Source organism: Mugil cephalus, chromosome 16, assembly GCF_022458985.1.
Source record: "Mugil cephalus isolate CIBA_MC_2020 chromosome 16, CIBA_Mcephalus_1.1, whole genome shotgun sequence".
Taxonomy (NCBI): domain Eukaryota; kingdom Metazoa; phylum Chordata; class Actinopteri; order Mugiliformes; family Mugilidae; genus Mugil; species Mugil cephalus.
The window spans coordinates 5,814,648-5,837,635 of NC_061785.1; the positions used below are offsets into that span (position 1 = coordinate 5,814,648).

Consider the following 22,988-nt stretch of genomic DNA (forward strand, 5'->3'; position numbering starts at 1 on the left):
TAATCCAGTCTTCACAGAAATGTAAAAAAGCGTGTTATGGATTCACACCGCACCTGTAGCCTGTTAATATGTTTTAGGCCTGATGAAAATCTTCTGGGATAGAGGGACGCAGAGGAGTGTTGAGTTGAAGAGGAAGTGCAGGAAGCCAAGTCAGGAAGACCCAGCAGCTGTTAGCCCCACTCAAAACAACTATGAGCCAACAAAGGGAAACCCCTTGGCAATGGGGTGTTTAATGCTGCGGACAAAGACAAAAGACACAATGCACAGGGGAAAATTTGAAATTGCTTTGGATGCAACCTATGTTCTTTTCTCGTGTCTCTTATCTCTATCCGTTGCTAAAATTAAAAAGGATGTATAAGTATCCAGCAGGTTTCTAGCTCAAGGTGATCACTTTCAGAATGACCTGATTTCTTATTTCCTCTACAGTTTATTGGTCATTCCAGTCTCAATACCTTAAGAGAAATTCAATAGCTGCAGATTAGACTGTACTATGTCCGGGAGATCCGGATTATTCTTTCTTACACAACTACTTTAGCTCAACCGTTGTCAGATGTCAGATGTCCAGCATCTGACTGGACTGTTGCAGTAGTAATTTAATGATGGGGAGATTACTGCACCACCTAATTTCTCTTGAGCTCTTGAGGAGTTTTCCAGGAAATAGCCTTTTTTTCTGACCTCATTGAAGATTCTGTGTGTTCCCTTAGAGTCATGTTTGGGATGATGTAGTCAGCGTGGACAAGAACAATACAATGATTTATGTCTTCTTGGTTAATATAGATTATGCTTCTTGATATTTTTAACTTTTGCAAAGGCTTCTCACATTTCTTTCTTGCTGCTGTACTGGAGTGCACTGAGCAGTTGCAAACACTTCTAAGTGGCCCATTTGTTCAGTATCATGTGTCCCAAGGCACCAGTACTAAATGAGTAATAATGCTGGTGATAGTAGGACCAACGTGACCACTATGTCTATAACCTTAGCAGCCTATACTAGGAGTCCGTACTTCTTATTATGATTTAAATTTATGTATTCTATCACCTCATTGGTTGGCTTGATATAATGTCGACACTTCCTCCATTACCCCCAGTAAATAGAATAAAAGCAATCCTTCCTTGTTGGTTCTTTCAACAAGCCTTGTTCTATGGAAAAGGATAGCTCATGAATGACCGGACTTGCACTGAGTCAGCTTTGTTTTTATGAGGAGGATTTGCACTGATGAGTGCTACTCCCCTAAGTAACTCTGTATGAACTGCCAAGCTGTTGCAACATGAGATTGACATGAGTTTGATATATACTCTCTGGCTGCTGCTGTGGCTGTTTTGTCATTGCCAAGCCAAGCTTTTGATTTGTGACTTTTGTCGCCTTGAGCGCGCCATGTGTACCTACTTCCCAGACCGAATTAATAAACCCTGTTTGACTTCGCTTGACAGATTCATGATAAACTGACCTTCAGTTCAACCTCTCCGCTGCCCCGTCTGAGTCATCACCAATCTGAAGCTATGTGATATCTCAGATCATCGATCAAAATGAGCTAATGGAGTTCTGTGCCATCAAATTCTCATCAGATTACATACAAAGTTGCTTAGAGTGGCAGTCAGCGTGTTGCAGTGAGAGGAAAGACACCTCTGCTGAAAATAAAATCTAGTTTACTCTGCACTGTCACGTTGGGCAGAGGTGCAAAGGCTTGCTAGAACTTTACCAATCGCTGGTCTATGTGGTCACCATGACTAATTTCGGCATTGTGCTAAAACTGCCCCAACATGTGAAAGGCTGGCTATGTCTTGGCAGCCTTGAGGCTTTCAAAAGTCTCCTTTCTTCTCCCAGCAGAGCGATGGGCTGCCGTCAACAAAGCTGAGTCTGTTCTAAAGGAGCAGCCACTTTATCGGGCTACTTCACAACACGGGGTTTCGACACAGCGCTCTTTGCGCGGTGAAAGGAGTGTCAGTGTTTCCACTCCGGGCACAAATGGCGAATGAGTCGGTGGCCTTGTAATGGCAGTTCAGAAGAAGATGACACTGAATCAGTGACGGACTTTAAAAAAAAAAAGGTGGAAGTGAACAGCTGTCCTTCCTTTAAATGGTTTCCAATGATCTATTCGGGGAACAGAATATTTGTGTTATGGTGTGGGCAGTGTGTCTCGCAGTACAAAAAGCTATAATCAGTAAGACAAGTGACTGTGAAATTTGAGACGATAGATATGGGAGTTTACATTATTGAGCAAGTGCAAATGAATCATTAGCTTTTTCTTCTTCTCCCGTGCAGCGTGAAGATGTCAAGCCGAGCTCAAAAACAGGGTTTCGACTGAGTCTTAAAAAGTGTAAAAATGGGTAATAAAGAAATATAATCCTTATTTAAGCTTTAAAAATTCTTAATAATGAGCATATTTTGCCTTGTATGCATTAAATTACATGTAGTCTAGTCTTAAATACTAAGGTCCATTTACTGCTTCATTGGTATTCACAGTTACTTCTGTGTAATTCTTTATGAAATAGAAAGAAAACTATAAATGAGACCTGAAAGTGGAACTGAACACACATCACAACTTTTATAGGCCAAGTTTGCTGAGTTCTTTGTCTGAAATCTCATCTCAAATGTCTCCAAGGCATTTTTCCACATTTTCGTTATTTTGAAAGTAAGTTAGTACTTCATGTAAGTCTTAAATTTAACACATAGCGGTCTTAAATAGGTCTTTAAAAAAGTTCAAACCTGCAGAAACCCTGTAAAAAGAAGAGATAGACACTGTGACTTTATTATGGTATAAAAGAAGCGATTATCCTTTTTTAAGTCCAAAAAGCAAGGAGAGTTAAATCATGCCAATCATTGTTGTAATCATCACAGCGTCGTCCAGCATCATGACACAGGCTGGAAATAGTGAAGCAGGCCCGGCATCTCGAAAGTGCTTGACAACAACCGCTATAAACGTGTGTTACGGTTCTATTTTTAAAGCAAATTGTTTGGATCGCTGCTGGAGACAGTTTGAACTTCAGGCAACAGGAAGAGACTTGACAAGGGAGGAGGAAAAGGAAGACGGCAATGACCTGTTGAATACTTTACCGAGAGCCTCTAATCTGCATGGTTTCAGAGGCTCAAGCGCGATGCTTTGGGGAGAGTATGACTCAGTGCTCGTTAAATGCAGCTCAAGCTCGGCTTTTGGCTCCCACATTGCTGCCTTTAGTGCTGTCAGCCTGTCCCTTCCCATTTGTTCAGCTAAGGTCGTGTCTAAACTTGACTTGATCTCGTATAAATGAGGGTTGTCTTAACGTTTCGGTTTTGAGATTACGCAAGCTATTCTTGTGGGTTTTTTTCATCATCATTGAATCTGAAGAAAATTGTCTTGTCATATTATCTGTTAAATGTCATGCCCAAAGTAACCGCCTAAGAACCTAGATAAGTAGTTAAGAAGTGCAAGCTATGAGCGGAAAGTGGTTATGGTTCTTAAATAAAGGACTTGGTTGTCATGCAGCACAGGTATGATCAACAAATCCATGAATCAAATTACTGCTTAAGCACAAGCTAAATGTACTAGTACATTGTTGAAATTCCCCTGAATGAAATCTGCACCTAGATCACATGCTGGTAGCTGTGTAAAACCTCTTTCCTGCCCCAAACTAAAACGGCGTAGGGCAGCTTTAGCAGTTGTTATTGGCTTTTGTTCAGAGCTGCTCACTGGCGGCACATGTAAACCGTCACATCACACTGAGAGGGTCCTCCTCCTGTGCTTAAGCGTTAGTTTTAGGTTGGCACAACCTTTGGCCTTAATTTATAACCTGACGGAGTCTCTCGGGGGCCGGTGAAAAGAGAGCGAGGAGATGTATGTCTGCGCAGCTCCATTACTGCCTCCACGTCAACCATCTGGAATGACTCTGCCTGTAGTCAGACACGTTGACAGATTCTGCTTTTTGCTTCTCCATTAGGCCTGATCAGTTAATCAATGATGTAAAAAGTCTGTTAACAATAGCTCGAATGACATTTACAACTCTTTTTCTTGGTTTTGTTTTACCGCCACAGGTCACAAGTGTTAGATAGTGATAAATAATTGGTGTGACAGTGTGATTACCTCACTGTCACAAACAGTTTGATTTATATTTATTAAAATTGCAATGTGAATTGTAAAAGAAGAAGTTTGACATTTCTCTTTTGGGTGATGATTGAGCTCACTGAAATCACTGGGTGTGTGATGCCTGCCCCCAAGTGTGTATGCATTTGATCGGTGTGGGTTAGTTGCGTATCCCGACAGAGGTGAGGTCATGGTGGGGGAGGTGAGTCATTTCACCATTGGTGGGAGACGAGGCGTTCAGCTGCTTTGCACATTATAACTGTTCTGGGGCTTGGCGTCCCCCCAGCAGCTGCCTCGTTGAAGTAATGATTCGCTGGACGAGTCGTGCCCGGGACATCACTCTGGAAAACTGCACGTCTGAAAACAAAACTCCCTTTGGGGGGAAAGTTGTGGTGACAGTTTTTTACTCATGCGCATGGCATGCCATTGATATTCAAAATGCACTCAAGACGCATTAAAGCTATGGAATATATTAACACTTTAAACTGCGATCGCTCATCTCAAGTGCTGACGGAAACCGTGCGAGGCCTCATGACTGAACGACGAGTCATCGGGGCTGTGGCTGGGACGTTTGTGTGTGACCACTGTCTGACCAGACCTGTTGCCATCGTGATCGGTTTCTAAATGTGACAGCTAATTGGCTCTTCATTAATAAAAGGAGAACATGTGGCATCTTCTGGCGACGTTGTGAAATGAAATCATTCACGTCTAATGGATCTAATGAGCAGAATATGTGGTTAGACTGCGAAATATCTGACCTATGTTAGAGTGGTGACCAAGACTGCTCCTCCTGTATGAAAGTGTTTGCTGAGAAACAGTATTTCTCAGCATGATTCATCATCAGTACTATCAGCACTTAATGCACTAAAGAAGAAACATAACAACTGGCATTTTGCATCAATATTAAGCCATTCAAAAAATACATTGGTCCAAATTTCAAACATGTGCAACAGTAGAGTGGCCGTGCAGCTGCCATGAACATACATACCTATACCTTTAAACACATCTAAATGTAGAAGGGACAGTGACTCACCAAAACATTTGGCCTCAGTAGTTGACTGATGAGTGAGCTTCTCTTCTTCTAATACTACTCTGGGATTTAACCTGCTGTGAGTCACCAGGCCAATAGCAATTGTGGGGGAACCTGACAGAGTCATTGTGTAACATACGGCCTCGTGATTGGTCCAGTGGCGATAAGGGCGGGGCCTACTGTGTACAGGAGGCTTAGATTGACAGGTCCCAGCTAGTCTAGCGCTCTGTGTGAAACGGTGCGCTGCTGAGACAGCTCCTGCATCGCTGAATGAATGAAGTGTTGAGTGAAAACCTCGATTTATCCCTTTACTATGTTCGATTTGTGTTAATGTGCACATAGACGCAGCCTAATTTGACGTGAAGTGTCCAGCCACCAATCGTACTTCCACATATAGTCAACAGCAATGTCCAGACTGAATGTAAGACATGTAGCGCGAGACAAAGGCACAAAAAGAATAATTTCTCCTAAAACCATTTCTAGTACCAGTTGCTTGATGGAGGTGCAGTGCGGTGTGGTGCAGTGGTTTTTTCCAATCTCTTTATGACTTTCACTGTATTTGCATTGGTTACCCGATGCAGTTTTACTGCCGCAACCTCAAATATTGTAAAGTGACTATGATGGTGCAGCATCATTGTGTTGACATTGCTATGTATCAGTGACCTGTACGAGACGTTCACCCAGACTCTAAGCACCTGCTCCAGAGAACAGGACGGCACTGAATTAACATCACTAACTGGAAAATGGTCGCAAAATAATATATTTAGTAAATGAATGGATGGAAAAAAATGGGTAAATCTCAAACTAACAATTATTTCTTTCCTTCTTTCTCTTCAAACCTCTTGTTTTCCTCATCCCTGGGTGATTCATCTTTACTCACTCAGTATCTTTGTTGTTTTTCAGGTGGGGAAGGACACTGTCCAAACCACAGAGGACCAGATCATGAAAAGGGACATGCCACCGGCTTTTATCAAGTAAGCACAAGAAGATCTCTTAAACGCAAAATGTTAAAGTGATAATTGCCCCGACTGTTTTTAGATTGAATAACTCTGTGTCTACAGTATGTGGAACCCACACGGCTCTCTTTAGCACTCTTTCTCTCTTTTATCTGTTGCAGTAATGGCTGGTTGTGCCCAGGCAAAGGTCAGACATGGCATGTTAAGTGCCCCAGAGTCTTGGCCTGCAGTAACATAAATACTTTTTTATCTAGGAGGAGTTCCTTTACCCGTAGGGTGCAGGGCTGCAAACTCAAATAAGAGTCGCTGATCGGTTCCTTTGGTTTTTATAATTAAACATTGGAGAGATTTCCATATTTAATCAGGTGTATTTGTTCCCCTGGCCCTCTAGACATAGTCTTAATCATTACTTTGCGCTTAGTGACTCACCGTCTCTATCAGCGATCCTTATTACTTGGGAACCTTACAGTAAAGGGAGGGAGGGGGAGGAGGGGGCGGGGCCCCAAGGTCAGGGATGAAACGCATTGACGGGTGCAGGTCGTCGGGCTCAACACATTTGGCGCCTCAAAGTCACATCGTCACCCTGTCGTCATCCATCAGCACATGTGCTGGAATGTGTCTCCTCACTAAATATAGTGTCTGCCGGGATCCAGTTTAATGCATGGCCGTTCCTCTCCGCTGCACGCTGAAGGACACTGCTGCCTGGCTGGCTGGCTGGCTCCGCAGAGACACACACATCAGCCTCGATGTCATGCACATACATTAGCCTTTCTTCTTTCAGGAGACCTGATCTTTCAGAAGAATGGAAACCGTGCTCCTCTTGTTTGGCCTTGCCTGAAATGTGGAAAAATAGCAGTAACGTTCCCCCGTTACCAGGCCGACAATTAGCCCTGAAGGGGAAAAAAGTAGGAAGTCGGCATACTGTGGGAACTGGAACATGTGTCGACCCTTGGCTTGCTGCCTGTTACTATGAGCGAAACGGCTGCTGCGATGAAACGATGCAGGTGGCATGTGTAGTATGATGCTGAATCAAATGGCTGAGGCTGCAGCTTTTTGCTGCTCTGGAATTCACTAAGTGCATCGCACCCTCCGAGTAGCTATCAATCATTTACGTTTCTTTGGAAGCGGAGGGTTAAATTGAGCCGGAGCCAATCAGAGTAGAGAGTCACCTTTTATGAGGCCCAAATCATATCATGTGAAAGCAACTTAACTTCTCTGGCATCAGATAGAAATAAAAAGCTGAAAAACTATGATGGAACTCAACTAGAACTATTATTCCAAAGCTTAGTTCATTACACTATTTCTAAATAGTCCAGGTCACAGCACACTGACTATAACCTATAGACCCCTAAACATATTTAAGACGCTTAAAACCACAATTAGTAAGAGATGGTCTGATAGCCAGCAGGCAGGCGGCTGCATGAATGAATGAAAGTCTTCTGATGGTAAAGGAATTATCTCTAGAATGAAGAGCAACATTTGTTTAGGGTATTGGTTTACACGCAGCTTCCTCATTTACATCGAGCAGCAGCTACAGTAAAAATAATCTCGGTTATGTCGGTGTGATATTTTTTTATTCAGGGAAATATGCTCTACTGGCTTTGCGACAGCACCTGAATGAATATGCATAAGAAGAGGAAATGACGATAAGGCCATCTTTACACATCAGTTTGTTTATGCTCCGACTATCTTTGTCCCAAAGCCTCCATCTGTGTTTGCTGCTGTTTCAGCTCATAATGTCCATCTGGCTTCTGAAGGGCTTTGTATGTATCATCAGCATGTTCCCTTGTTTGTAGTTTATTTATTTTTTTTTTTTTCATACTCCGTCTCTTAATCGATCATCTTCTGCCTTGCACAGAGTGGAGAATGCATGCACTAAGCTGGTGCAGGCGGCCTCGATGCTGAAAGCTGATCCCTACTCCGTTCCTGCTCGCGATTACCTCATCGATGGCTCTCGGGGCATCCTGTCAGGAACCTCCGACCTGCTCCTCACGTTTGATGAGGCTGAGGTATTGACTCATTCCATATTTATTTATTTATTTATTTTTATTTAACAATGAGAAGTGCGCTTGCCCATGGAGGAAGTCAGAATGACCGATGTGTTTATAGGAAGGAAAGGATGAGTGCTGCTCAGAATCAGTTATACAACTTCACTTCGCTCTTGCGTACTTAATTTATGTTGGGGTTTCCGGTATTGGGCAGGATGTGACTGTGCTGCTAATGTCAGAAACATGTGATTTTGATGACGACACGTGCGCCCTGGAGTTGAGCTAAGCTGGAAGGACTTCAGCCTTTTGTTTAATGGACACTCGAGCATAGCTGAGGGCTGCCGTCACAGGCTCCTCCATTCCTGCCTTCCTCTTGGGCAACTCTAATATCTACAGAAAGGACGGAGGCAGATAAATATACTGCACATGCCTGTGGAACGCCCCATATTTCCTCCAGACACACTTCTTAAATCTTGACAGGGGTGTCATCTATCATGCACATCCTTCTTTTCCTCTCGGGGATGGAAAAAGAGAAGCTGCAGATCAGCGCTCTGGTAGAACACATCAGGCGCCCCCGTCACCGTCTGCAGCAGTCAGCAGGAGTTATCAGTCAGCGCTGCCATCGCGCTCTCCAGTGCAGCTCAGGGATCACTCTGCATTCTGCAGCGGTGGCATCCGCGTAAAACAGGAGGGAAGCAGGACAAAGAGTTTGGAATGTCAGTGGGCACCATAATCTCAGTGTAATTACAGGGAATGTGAAAGGGAGGGGCTGTGTTTGCGTAATCACTTTTTCTCCATTAGTGCAGCATTGTTTTTGTTTTTTTTTTTAATGCGCCTTTGTTGTTGTTTATCCAAACGTAACTGTAGGTGCGCAAGATAATCCGAGTGTGCAAAGGCATCCTGGAGTATCTGATGGTGGCGGAGGTGGTGGAGTCCATGGAGGATTTGATCACGTACACAAAGAACCTGGGACCGGGTCAGTCTGCTGATTAGTTAGGAATTAGAAAGTCAATGTTATGTTTTTTTGCTGACTAAGCTTTTATATGTACTCGTACTTGAATGCAAATTAATGAGTAAGTAAGGACAATGCTGTCTGTTTTCAGAAACAAACAAAAATTGTCATTTATTCTGCTTTTGGTCTGTAGACATTCTCAAAATACATACATAAAAAATAATCTATTTTATATCGAAAATGAATCCTTTTTGTTTTGCTTTTTCCTTTTTTTCCCTTGAAAAAGAAAAAAAAAATTAATTAACACATTTCTGAATGCAATGTGTATAAATTCTTATTTTTCACATATTTCACAAATTATACATTTCAAGTGTAGACTGACACAGACTAAAGATGGAAAGACTCAAGATGAAAAAATATTTTATTCGTCCTGTGGGGCAAAATGAACATAAATAATATTTGCAGTGAGAGCAGTGCAGTGTCATTTCCCTCTGAAGTATCTTAAGGAATTATCTTAAATGACTAAAAGTGACTTGACTTCCTTCCACCTCGTTGCATCCAGGTATGACCAAGATGGCAAAGATGATAGATGAGCGACAGCAGGAGCTGACGCATCAGGAGCATCGTGTGATGCTGGTCAACTCCATGAACACAGTCAAAGAGCTGCTGCCCATCCTCATCTCAGGTAATCACACTCCACATTTAAACAGAGAGGATTCCTAAATACTGCACATTTCCAGTTTAAATCAGTCAATCAGTTCGGGTCAGTATTTTTAATTTAAACTTCGAAAAATGTGATTTCAGGTATCAAAATTTTCGTCACTACTAAGACGTCAGGCAGCCAGGGAGTGGAAGAGGCCTTGAAGAACCGGAACTTCACTTTTGAGAAGATGAGCGCTGAGATAAACGAGATCATCCGAGTGCTGCAGCTCACGTCCTGGGACGAGGACGCGTGGGCCAACAAGGTGCACAGATGCTCAGATCTTTTTTTTCAACTTTATTTTTCTGCAGACTTTATTGAAAGCAAATTTTAAACAAGTTTTTTTAAAACTCATTCCCCCTTTTGTAACAGGCCATGCACTTTCTTTTTAAACAGGATAATCTTATTCCCATCCTGACAGGTGTAAATAATATATCCTTCTCTACGTCTGTTTCTGACCCTGCCGAGACACAGTTAAACGTCTCTTTCCTGTTTTTTGTAGCCCTGAGTTGGTACGTCTTGTTGAAAGTTTTGTATTCATGTCCTTCTTCCTTTCTTTTGCCGTTTTCTTTCCCCCTTCGCCCCCTGTAGAAGGTAAGCGGTACCTCTGTGGCGCCTTGGTTTGCGCAGCAGCATGTCTGACAGATGAGTGCGCTGTCTTGTGCTTTGTGGTGCAGTTGTGTGCTTCTCAGTAGTGAGGAAGTTATTACGAGGGCAAATTGCCCATAAATGGAGACAATTTGCAGTTTGAGATTCTTGCTAGTAGTACAACTAGATTGTTGAGCAGGTTGCTGAAATGTTCAGATCTGTGCAATGTTTTTTTTTTTTGTTTTTTTTTTTTTCCTTCGGGATTTCATTTGCCTCACAACTTGACATCTGTGTGTCCCTCTCCTGTGTCATTTAAACCTCGTCACGTCCTCAGCCGGTTGGGTTATTGACTGACTTGTCACTGAGGAGGATTCTCTGAGTGTTCATCTCTTCTTTCCATGAACATCAGGTTTCTCCCGACGGAGAAGGACATATAGAAGATCTCATATTCATTTAGCCGTTTTAATTCTGTTTTAATTCTCACCAATTCGCTGCCTCACCTTACATCACCTCCCCGTTACTAATACTGTGACCCACACCCACCGGATTTTTCTTTTTTTTTTTTTTTTGACTACTACCATCGTGTGTTGGATCATGGGCTGTAATGAACGTGTGTTTGCATTTGATATCGGCGCATAACCCCCCCTACTACACCAATCTGTGTTCAAGTTCACTGCCTTTTTTTTCCCACTCACACACAGGTGGTTCCCACAGGGCAGCAGCAGCAGCTGCGTATTGAGCATGTTTGAACAGCGGGCTCGTGCACCCACGCAACCCTGACATCACTTCGCACCTTTTGCACTCCCCCTTTTAGTTTTTCTCCCCTCCTGTATTTAGCTTCTGTGACACCACAATCACAGTTATTTCAGCAATGCTGGTTCCCTTTTATTTTGACAAGGCCCTTATGGTGAAGCTTAGGACCCTGATGATGATGATAATAATAATACCACAGCTGGTTTTATCGTCCGACCTGAATGACCTAGTTGCAGCGTTTTAAAGCGTGTTTTGAGATCTGATCATATATAATTTGTGCTCTTTCTAAGTGGATCATTACTCACTTTTGTTTCTAAACTAAGAACAGAGGTATGTGTTGCGTTTGAGCTCCAAAATGGCATCATGTACAGTTGTAATCTAAATATTTATTTATTTATCCATCTCTTGACACTTAAAACACTACAAAAAAGGAATTTTATCTTTTATTTTTTATGTCAAGCACAAAAAGCTTAACCCATTGGCATTTGTTTTTCTTAATACCAGATGATTTGATTGAATACAAGAATATTTTGATCCGGTCATTCAGGGTGCACGTTAACACCAGGTCTGGAGGTCAGGACGTGTGTTTAAAACAAGCAGCGGAGGTTGGTTCTTGTTTGTCCTGGTCTGAGATGGATCCAAGCTGCGTTAGAAAGAACCTGTGTCTTCTGACTTTCTATTGTTGTACCACGGGAAAATAAGCTAACCCAAACCACTCACTCATCCGTCCGACCCGGTCTCCCGCTTTGCTCCGTGTCCTACAGGACTCCGCTTTGTTTTGCAGACTTTGGCAATGAGAGGGCTCATTGTCCAGTCATTTGCTGTCGGCCAGATTGTTGTATTCCCATCCACTCTGAATGAAATACAATGGAGAGTCGTTTGGCTTTTATAACATGACACGCTCTGTATTGAAGATAGAGAAGAATAATGGAAACGGCATGCACTGTGTGGTTGTGCTTGACAGATGTTAGCAATGACGCACGTGGATTTTGCCAGAAATGAAACAAACTAAGAAAAACATTTGATCGTGATCAGCGCCTGGAGATGTTTGTGCCCAAGTAACTTGCTCATGAAAAACTGTTAATGAGCCAAAAAACACTCCAAGCTGAGTTTCACTAAGATAAATAAAAGGATTTCCAAATAAAAGGATAATTAAATATGTTCCATGATGCACAAAATTCATAGAAATTTGAAATATCAACTTGAAATTAGTGGCTCTAAAAGCCGTGATCACATATGATATGATTTAAAAGCATTGATCGGCGTCTTTTTTTAGCTTTCCTTGGCTCCATCGATTCCCTTTAAGATATTCATTTATTCTGTCCTTTCAAACCCAAAGGACACAGAGGCCATGAAGAGGGCTCTGGGGCTCATCGATTCAAAGATGGCTCAAGCTAAGAACTGGCTGCGAGATCCGAACGCTCAACCAGGTAAGAAACATCCACGTCCTTACACTCATCCCTCTGCTTCCGAATCACGTCCCGAGAGCTGACGACTAATCGAAGTCGGCTCCATTGGCTGACGTGTACCGACTGTTTTGCTCGTAGGGGACGCCGGCGAGCAGGCCATCCGGCAGATCCTGGACGAAGCCGGTAAAGTCGGTGAACTGTGTGCGGGGAAGGAGCGTAGAGACATCCTGGGCACGGCTAAGACTCTGGGCCAGATGACCGACCAGGTGTCTGAGATGAGGGCCAGGTAAAAAAAGTTCTTTTTTTATTCTGCAGCTGTGCATATTTCACACAGTTCTTCCATTATGCGCTTTGTTCATGTCTATTTTCCTAGATTACGTTGTGTTTTCATTGGATATTTTCCTAATAAATCCTCCTTTTTATACAGTGGTTATATTCTCTATCCCTAAAGGGTAGGTGGTGTAATGCAGTAAGTATATTAGAGGGGATTATAGTGTGTAAGAGTGGAAGTGATATCCCTCTGATATGAAATCACCAGAGACCTTGAGTCACGCTACATTAAAAGCAGCTGTCTGGTATGAATCCATAATCTACTTTAACGCCTAGATGTGTTACTGAGACTGAGAGACGTCTCTGAGCCCGCTCTGGAAATAGAGCCATTTAGTTTGGAAGCTCTATTATTAAACTAGAGGAGCATAAAGCTTTGGAACCAAATTAAACGAAAACACGTGGAGTAGGTAGGCGGCATGTGTGGCCCGCGAAAGCAACTTTACGCTTAATGGATTCCGTGTGTTTTTTGCCGTCGACCCCAGGGGTCAAGGAGCATCCCCAGCTGCCATGCAGAAGGCTCAGCAAGTTTCCCAGGGGCTCGACGTGCTCACGGGCAAGGTGGGAAATGCTGCCCGCAAACTGGAGGCCATGACCAACTCCAAGCAGGCCATCGCCAAGAGGATTGACGCTGCGCAGGTGAGCCGTTAACGCTTAAATAAAAAAAAAACGCGGATTCAAACATCTTAATGCGATCGTTTGATTAATTGTTTTCTCCTTCTGCAGAACTGGCTGGCAGACCCTAATGGAGGCCCAGAGGGAGAGGAGAACATCAAGGCCCTGCTCACCGAGGCCAAAAAGATTGCAGACATGTGCGAGGACCCGAAAGAAAGGGAGGACATATTGCGCTCTGTTGGAGAGATCGCTGCCATGACTGCCAAGCTGTCTGATCTCAGAAGACAGTAAGTGAATGACTGTCTGGAATGTGAGACGACTGGTTACGCTGGGTTCGTTTTTTTTCTGAGTTGAGTCGGTTCAGGGCCGTCATCGCCAAAGCCCCCGCTGTTCACCACTGTTACCAGGAAACGATTTATATTTACGCATGCAAGAAAACATTGAGAAATCTCCCTACGTTCACGCTTAAACTCTTGGGATTTAAAACGACTCTCTGCCCATGGATCAGGGAGACATTTATTTTTGGTTTCTGGCAAAAAATTGCACGCGCAGATTTCCTCCTTGTGCGATTACAGGCTCCACATTACACTTTGACTGGAACCTGTTTCACCTTCATACATTCCTAGCTCTGCACCTGCACCAAAAATTTGACCATATTTGTAGGTGAACTTCTCCGTATTTTGTCTGAACCCACGTCGTAAAACCACTCTCAGTCAGACCTAATTTCATAAGTATCTGTACGATAAATAAAGTGGACGTTTTGTAATTCCTTATAGGGGTAAAGGTGACACGCCTGAGGCCAGAGCTTTGGCTAAACAGATTGCTACGGCTCTCCAGAACCTGCAGTCCAAGACCAACAAAGCGGTGGCCAACAGCAGGCCCGCGAAGGCAGCTGTGCACTTGGAAGGAAAGATCGAGCAGGCGCAGCGATGGATTGACAACCCCACTATAGACGACAGCGGCGTGGGTGAGTCTGGCTAACGTCCCCTCCGACTCCGACGTCTCTCCCCTGACTTTCTTTCGCACCCCGCCGCATTCCTTCCACTGCCCCCGCGGCTTAATTGCTGACCGTACGCCGTGCGGACGAGTCGATTTCTGCCGTGCCCGACGTTCCACGACGCTCTCTCGGTCGTTGGAGCTTTGGTTTGGCGTGTCTCCACCTAAACCTGGACAACATCTTACATGTTTACAAAAGGGCTACAGGCTGGAAAGAAAAAATCAGTTCAACAATGTCGAAGACGAAAGACAGAACACGCAATAAAACAGGAGGAGACGCAGGTTTATTCCCTGGTTTCCCAACGGCTAAAATGTTCTGTCTTTTATTTTATTATTTGCCGTTTGGTCAGATATTCATTAATTATTTCTCTAAGCCTTTGGAAGATGTAGGCTGTATTTTTTAAGAGCATTTTGGGGATAAAAATCGAAATTTTAATTGTGAATTAGGGCTGAATACCGACATTACAGACTTATCAGTTTAAATATGAATAAATATGTCAGAATAAATGAAACCGTAATTGTCCCTGTTTCTCCATTTTATCTTGATAACATTAAATTCTTCTTTTTTTAATCTCTGAGCCGTAAATGTCCTCAGATTTCCACATCATTAGACAGTGCTAACACAGGGCCATGCAGATCTGTTTTACTCCTAGTGTGGGATTATTCTACAATATTTACGCATCACCACAGATAAAATAGTCAATCCTTAGTCAAACTACTGCATTAATTCCTCTCAACTAAAAGAAATGTTGTGAATGTTGAGAATTTTTATACCGTGATAAACATTTTTGGTTGTTATCGCCCAGCCCTACTGTGAGTCAGTGGACTTGAAGACTTGAAGATGCTCAGTTTTTATATATTCAAGACAAACGACAGGATTCTTCCCATCAACGCCATAAAAATTATGTATAAATGTTTGTGTTCCAGGCCAGGCAGCCATTCGTGGCCTGGTGGCCGAGGGCCGCAGGCTGGCCAACGCTCTTCCGGGCCCCTACAGGCAGGAGATGCTGGGTAAATGCGAGCAGGTGGAGCAGCTCATGGCCCAGCTGGCCGACCTGGCCGCCCGCGGAGAAGGGGACTCCCCTCAGGCACGCGCCATCGCTCAGCAGCTCCAGGAGGCCCTGAAAGTAAGACAGCTCACTGTCCACAGTCATTCAGACGGAAAGCTTCACCGTGATGGATCAGGATTCAGACATGGACGCAGACTAATAACCCCCTCTGCTGGTTACCAGCGGTAGAGCAGATAAACCACCTGCTGTTTACAAGTTGTACAAACCTAATATAAACTAACAAACGTGAAAGATCCCACTGATTCACTCTTCTAAAACTAAAGCAAAGGTTTATTTTCTTCATTAACAGAAATGTTTAAGACTCAGATCTGCTCTCTGACAGTACTTTTCATTCACTGTTGGTTTTTACAAGGGGACTCAGTGTTGTAGTTTTACACAAAACTTGATTGATTGACAGTAATTTTACATAAAGTATGAAATCTTGACATATATACGATTTTCTTTATTTTCCCTGTTCAATTTCACTATTAGTTGATTATCTTTGGGTTTAGACTTAACAAAATAGTGACTTAGTGATATTTTTGGGGGGTTCGTTTGCTTCAAGTTTGGCTTTAGACTCTAAAGTAAAAAGCAAATCAAGTTGAGCAAAAACAAAAAAATGCTAAACAAGTAAATTTACCTTTCGTCCTTTCGTATATATGAAAAATTAAAACATGAAAATAAGACAGCTGTTATTTGGTTTGTGTAAAACTGTTTGACGTTTTTGGAGGTGTTGTTTACAGCAGTCAAATGACTTTTGAACAATATCCAGATGCATTTTTAGACTTTATGACTCCAGGTATGTCAGCTGAATTCACCTCTGAGTGTTTCTCTTCTAAATGTGGAGAAGCACCAGGTGTTTCCACGAGAAACATCCCGAAATCTGGTGTGAAAGTAATGATCCATGCCTGTTGCAGCGCTAGAGTCCCAGATGTTAGCTACTTCAGGGTTCAGTGAAGGAAGATACAGCTGTTTGTTGCTTTACTTTATTCTTTATTTAGTTAAAGTTTAAGATTAACTTGCCCTTTTCCACTTAAAAAAAATAAAAGTAAGGTTTAATTTCGTATTTTATGTTTTGTTTTGCATTTAAAAATCTAAATCGAATAACAGTTGTTTCCCAGTTTTCGTTTCTGGTTTTAAAAGTAAACTTGAGTTACCAAAATATGCACAGATCGTGTTGGAAGTTAAAGAAAGGAAACTTAACAAAAACCTTATTATCGATGGGCTTTGGAGCTCAGTAAGAACACATGTGTATTTGTAGTCTCCATGAGGTCCGCTGACCGCTTGTAACATCTGTTTGACCTTCTCTCAGGACCTGAAAGGAAAGATGCAAGAGGCGATGACTCAGGAGGTGTCTGACATCTTCAGTGACACAACCACCCCCATCAAGCTGCTGGCGGTAGCCGCCACCGCCCCACTCGACGCCCCCAACAGAGATGAGGTCAGTGGTGCGGCGACTCCCCTCCTCGCTGTGATCTCATCGCAGTGAGCCTCCTTCAGGGAGGTATATTTATTGGCGGAGGTTTGCGATTTGTTTTCCAGCAAACCTTCCGGATAATTGTTTTATTTGATCATGTGTAGGTCTTTGACGAGAGAGCTGCCAACTTTGAGAACCACGCCAATAAGCTTGGCACCACAGCAGAGAAGGCTGCTGCCGTTGGCACCGCTAACAAGAGCACGGTGGAGGGAATCCAGGCTGCCGTCAAGTCAACAAGGGACTTAACACCACAAGTAAGTCACGGTTCAGTGTTTATATCTGTTTCTGTTTGTGTCTGCATCGCACGCCACGGAGCTTAAGTGTTTCTTGCGTCTTGAGCCAAGTCTCCAGCAGTTGACAGTGGATTTGCAATTAATGATTGTTTTCTAGGTGGTTTCCGCCGCTCGTATCCTGCTCAGGAACCCCGGCAACCAAGCTGCGTATGAGCATTTTGAAACCATGAAGAATCAGTGGATAGACAACGTGGAAAAAATGACGGGTGAGGTTACGCAAAGATCGTAGTGAACACAGGTGTGAAACATTTTATATGCGTCCCAGTCTAATTCCCATCGCTCCCGGTGGATGTTCAGGTTTGGTGGACGAGGCCATCGACACCAAATCTCTGCTGGACGCCTCAGAGGAAGCCATCAAGAAAGACCTGGAAAACTGCCGCCTGGCCATGGCCAACCTTCAGCCTCAGTTCCTGGTGGCCGGCGCCACCAGCATCGCCCGGCGAGCCAACCGCATCCTCCTGGTGGCGAAACGGGAGGTGGAGAACTCCGAGGATCCGAAGTTCAGGGAGGTGGTGAAGGCTGCGTCGGACGAGCTGAGCCAGACCATCTCTCCGATGGTGATGAATGCGAAGGCGGTGGCTGGAAACATCAAAGATCCGAGTATGTCGCAAGCAGGTTCTAGGATTTTCTTCTGCGTGTGTGTTTATGGAGCCTTTTGATGAATTAAATTGTTTTCTCTGGCAGGTCTTCAGAAGGGCTTTCTGGACTCCGGTTATAAGATTCTTGGTGCCGTGGCGAAGGTCAGGGAGGCGTTCCAGCCTCAAGAGCCAGACTTCCCACCTCCTCCTCCTGAACTGGATCAGCTTAATGTGAGTTTAACTCTGAAATAGGATAAAAATCAGTTCGAGCTGCTTTGTGTTTTAATGCTAATTACTGTTGTGTGTCCATGCAGCTCAACGACGAGGCAGCACCTCCCAAGCCTCCTCTTCCAGAGGGTGAGGTTCCTCCCCCCAGACCTCCTCCCCCAGAGGAGAAGGATGAGGAGTTCCCTGAGCAGAAGGCTGGCGACGTGTGCAACGAGCCCATGATGGTGGCCGCCAGGCAACTTCACGATGAAGCGCGCAAATGGTCCAGTAAAGTAAGTCGACACAATGGATAAATGTCTCCATATCATAGGTCTGCAGCAGAGGGTCAGCGACCTCTAGGGGTTCCACGGGGTACTGCAGGGAGGGGGGGTCGCAAAATCTTTGGTTGATAAGTCATTTTTTTTATTTCCCCTGAGGAGAACTGAGGATTAGCCCCAGTTTTAGTTAGTTTAAGTTAGTTTTGTGTCATTTCAGTTATGATAAATGTAGATAAATAAAAGATGCTAACGCTAAGAGCTTTACTGAGAAGAAACGTAAGACTTATAATACTGTAGCGTCCAACCAGACGTTAAAAGGACGATGAGGAGTGATCACAAATATTCAGTTTATTATTTTATTGTTGTTTTTATTGTTGGAACTGAAATAGTTACTGTCAGCCATAACTACGACAAAACAACACCATCTATAAACTTATGTGACAGCCCTCCAGAACGTAACATAAGAAATAACTTAAGGTTTGACTTCATCAAAAAATACAGCATAAATTAATATTACCTGACACTAAATGTGAACCACAACACCAGGTGGATTCCAGTTGTTTCTTCTAATGCAGTGATGTATTTACTTCTCTTTTCTTTGGCTGATATCTGTCATAATATATCTCTGACTGCTTTTCAAATCTGTTGGTTCAGTCAATTTTTTCTATTAATTTTACAGTTTAGACACTATTAAAGCCTGTGATTCAAACTAATGCTGCTAATCTCCATGTTCAGCTGTCACTTTTTGCTGCTCAGTGGCCGTAACCATGGAGACTTTCTGTGACGTCATGTGCAAACCCTCGATATTTATCAATAGCACTAGGTCGAGTTTAATATAGAACACGTATAGTAGGTAGAGGGTCCCTACTTAATCTGTCCATCAGTTTGGCGTCCTTGACTTGAAAATGTCCCCTGGTCTATATAATATCTGTCTGATGTCTCTGTATAAAGCATATAAATTAATGTCTTCCTCTTGGACCTTGTAGGGAAATGACATCATCGGCGCTGCCAAGCGAATGGCCTTGCTCATGGCTGAGATGTCACGTCTGGTGCGCGGAGGTAGTGGAAACAAGCGCGCCCTCATCCAGTGCGCCAAGGACATCGCCAAGGCCTCCGACGAAGTCACGCGGCTGGCAAAGGAAGTGGCCAAGCAGTGCACTGACAAACGCATCCGGACCAACCTGCTCCAGGTCGGTTCGGTCGTCCTCACTGAACGGAGGCTTTTATTATTGACTGGGACAAAGGGAGGCAGGAAGCAGGAGACAGCAGAACGCCAGTGAATCTTAATAAATGTGGAAAACAAAAAGGACTGCAGTTGTGAGGCAGGAAAGTGAAGTCAATGAACAACGAGAACCCCATAGCATGCACAGGGTTTTGACATGTATTAAAAGTTGATAATTCAATTTTGGGGAAATGAAGACCCTTAGAAATATTAAAAAGTCTTATCATGACTTTATGAGGTCTTAAAATTTGAAGGTATTTCTGAAAAGTGTGTGAATTTATTAGTTTATTAAAAAACAAAGATGAACCAGTGACATAAAAACTGGACTGCTATGGGTGCATTTGTAAATCTAACGTGCAACTTTTTGCAAGTGTCATACAAGTGTTTATACACTAAACATGTGTTCAGACTTTGTCTTTGATTTATTCTCCCGGCCTATTTCAGTTCTGGTGTATGACAGTGGTCTATCGTCTTTATCGTAAACTAAACCTGTTAAGTTAAAGGCGTCACTGATATAAATGGTTACAATTGGAAGTTTTGACAGGACAGGACCCCCTCAGAAGGTTGTGGAGACACAAGAGACCTACACAATATTAGGAAGGTGGTCATAATGTTATGCCTGATAGAGGGGGTGGCGAGAAACAGGTGGAACTAATTAAAAAAAACTTAAACACAAGGAAAACCAGACAGGGTCACAGAATAACTCCAAAACGTCTCTGTTTCTGACGTCTCCTGACTTTGTGTTGTTCCAGGTGTGCGAGCGTATTCCCACCATCAGCACTCAGCTCAAGATCCTGTCCACGGTCAAGGCCACCATGTTGGGTCGCACCAACATCAGCGAAGAGGAGTCAGAGCAGGTGAGTCATTTTTTCGTTCACCCGTGTGTCGGGCCTCTTAAAACGTCTCCCGAGGAAAAACGTCACTCACCTCCCGTCCTTCTCCCGATCACAGGCCACCGAGATGCTGGTCCACAACGCTCAGAACCTGATGCAGTCCGTGAAGGAGACGGTCAGGGAGGCCGAAGCAGCTTCGATCAAGATCCGAACAGACGCAGGTTTCACCCTCCACTGGGTCAGAAAGACCCCCTGGTACCAGTAAGCGAAAAGGGCTGCGGTTCCTCTGCTTCACGCTGGTCCTGTCCAGCTGTCCAGGAGGACGTTGAATGGACAGATGAATGCTTTTGTCAGAGCTGCGATATCAGTTTCCCCTCGTTGTTAAATGGGTAAAGTGTCTCTTATTAGTCCCGTGTCCTGTCTGTAACAGTTGCTGTTCTGGTCGAATGTAAACAACGGGACTGTCAGTGCGAGTTATGGGTTAGAAGCTTTCTGGGAAACCTCTCTCTTTAGTTCCGTTTTTTTCCTCTAAAGTGTGTAAAAATGTCTTTTTAAAGCTTATTCTGAAAAGAAAAATAAATCCCAGGAATATATATATTTTGATCTGAGGTTAGACTCCACATAGGGAGACCGTTTCTCGCTCTCTTCCAGCCACAAACCACGTTGAGTTAAATTTAAACAGTTTTCTCAAGAAAGAGACATTTCTTTTATACATATATATCTTTGTACCGCTTCTTTTTACTATCACGATCATTTGTCGAGTCTCTAGGTTAAGCACACGATCTTGAGGAGATGTTACAAGTACAGTATAAGCCTGCTCAGCACACGCAAGATGTATCCAGCGGTATTATGTCTGTTTACACTATTCTTCTTTATTACAACAAGTCAAAGAGAAACACTGTTCATTGTTTTAAGTCTTGTAATGCGGTTGTCGCGTTCCTTATTTTGTCCGCTGCCAAAGACGTTCTGCCTACGATCCTGCAACGTAGACTTGTCCTCCGTGGCTGTAGACTGCAACGCGTATTTGAGCTAAAGGGCTAGTTTCTATAGGCTAAACTAAGAGTAGGAGAAGACATGGTTTGACCCAGGTTGCTTTGAGAATGCATGCAACAAACAGGCTTAGCTACACTATTAATAGCCAAAAATTATTACTTTAACTTCCCCAGCAAGCTGCAAAAAAAAAAAAGAAAAAGCTCCCAAGTCTTGCCTGCTGTTTGTTTTTCTTTCATTAACGTTGTGCACAATCATTTTTTTTTTCTTGCCATACGTGAATTGCACACTTCCTCCTAGGTAGTCAAGGGAACGATGAAGCACAGAACCTACCGCTGGTTGAAAATCATCCGTTTTATATTCTCTCACATGTCTTGATACACTAAAAATAATGCAAAACGATGTAGTAGAAGCTCATGAAATATCCGAGGACTGTTGGTGTGAATGTGTCCTTCTAAGTCTCTGATACCAACTGATGTGCCTTTGCGAAAATAAACTTTATTTGCAATTAATGGAGTTTTGATTTTAAGATGTTTTGTAACGTTTATACAAGCTGGTATCGTGGTGTTCTCTTTCTCTCTCTTTTTTTTTTGTCAAAACACTTTGTTGTATATGATTCTTCTTAACAGTTAAACACAAGAGTTTTACTTCCGGTCAAATTATGCTCTATGCAAATCATTATTATTTTTTTTTTGTCTTTTTGGAAAATATCTTAAAATTATGCAACTTAGTTTAAATGGGCCTGAACCTAATTTTATTTGGGCACTGTTCACAATTTTGTAATAAAGCATTTTATAGCACTTGGAGGTGTGTTTGCTCTATATTTTCTCTTCTCTGCTTTCCTGTTTGATCTCAGTTTGTCACTGAAACTTTCTCATTTCCTGCTGTAAATAAACCTAATACATAATACACCACTCAGGTTACATGAGGCCGTATAATTATATTTTATCATGCCTTAGTTTATCTTGTGTCATTTGAGTAGTAAACATTTGCACCATGTGAGCATCGTCTCATGTACAGGAACTATAAAAACTATTTACCCTCTTGGATGTTTACCACTTTTATGAATGGAATCACGGTCAATATATATTTAGGCTTTTTATTAAAAGATTCTCAATTAACGAATTATGTTCTTTCAAAGTGACATAACTCAGTTGAGTTCCAGCCAATTGGCGCAAGTGACCTCACAGGTAATGAAACGGGAGATCACTTTTTAACTAGGTCTCTGAAGGAGATGAAGGAGCTTCAGTAATTGAGAAGGGAGAAGCTCTGCATGCAGCTGTTGCACAGGTCCTTCACCTGTCAAAGCTTTATTGGACATAAATCAAGACCCAACTTTGCAAAGGCACGTGAGAAAGTTCTGTTCTGAGAGAGCTTTATAGTTGCACTGTCTTTGAGGACACCTGACACGACCACATATTAAAAACGCAAGATATGTGCATGGACTTTGGTGCAGTGCCTGTGTAGGAGAGAAGTTACTCTAGCAACAATTGCATTTGCATTTAATATGAAGGCACTAGTCGTGATTTCATTACATTGTTTTGTTTTGGGTAATTTTAATTTAACAAATAAGGGAATATGCAACAGATACATTTTGAAGCCAGGGCTATTCATAAGTCAGGTATGTGTGAAATTGTGCTTTAGTGCTGCATATTTAACAGAAATATAATGTGCAATCAGGGAATTGTTATT

The 22,988-nt window shown here is 42.9% G+C and overlaps 1 protein-coding gene across 2 annotated transcripts in view; it reads left to right on the forward strand.

The window, feature by feature from the left end:
* LOC125022899 (vinculin) overlaps positions 1–22,102 on the forward strand; it is a 28,136-nt gene extending 6,034 nt beyond the window's left edge. The window contains exons 2-21 of one of the 2 annotated variants that reach the window (XM_047609891.1): positions 5,989–6,059; positions 7,900–8,050; positions 8,897–9,005; positions 9,544–9,666; positions 9,786–9,946; positions 12,359–12,452; positions 12,570–12,717; positions 13,244–13,397; positions 13,485–13,660; positions 14,150–14,340; positions 15,297–15,496; positions 16,731–16,859; positions 17,000–17,149; positions 17,286–17,394; positions 17,486–17,788; positions 17,873–17,997; positions 18,081–18,266; positions 19,238–19,441; positions 20,226–20,330; positions 20,425–22,102. In XM_047609891.1, the coding sequence (XP_047465847.1) occupies positions 5,989–6,059; positions 7,900–8,050; positions 8,897–9,005; positions 9,544–9,666; positions 9,786–9,946; positions 12,359–12,452; positions 12,570–12,717; positions 13,244–13,397; positions 13,485–13,660; positions 14,150–14,340; positions 15,297–15,496; positions 16,731–16,859; positions 17,000–17,149; positions 17,286–17,394; positions 17,486–17,788; positions 17,873–17,997; positions 18,081–18,266; positions 19,238–19,441; positions 20,226–20,330; positions 20,425–20,571 (3,036 nt within the window). In that variant the 3' untranslated portion in view covers positions 20,572–22,102. The remainder of the gene's footprint in view (positions 1–5,988; positions 6,060–7,899; positions 8,051–8,896; positions 9,006–9,543; positions 9,667–9,785; positions 9,947–12,358; positions 12,453–12,569; positions 12,718–13,243; positions 13,398–13,484; positions 13,661–14,149; positions 14,341–15,296; positions 15,497–16,730; positions 16,860–16,999; positions 17,150–17,285; positions 17,395–17,485; positions 17,789–17,872; positions 17,998–18,080; positions 18,267–19,237; positions 19,442–20,225; positions 20,331–20,424) is intronic. The other variant, XM_047609892.1, reaches the window with a different exon arrangement.
* The last annotated feature ends 886 nt before the right edge of the window (positions 22,103–22,988 follow it).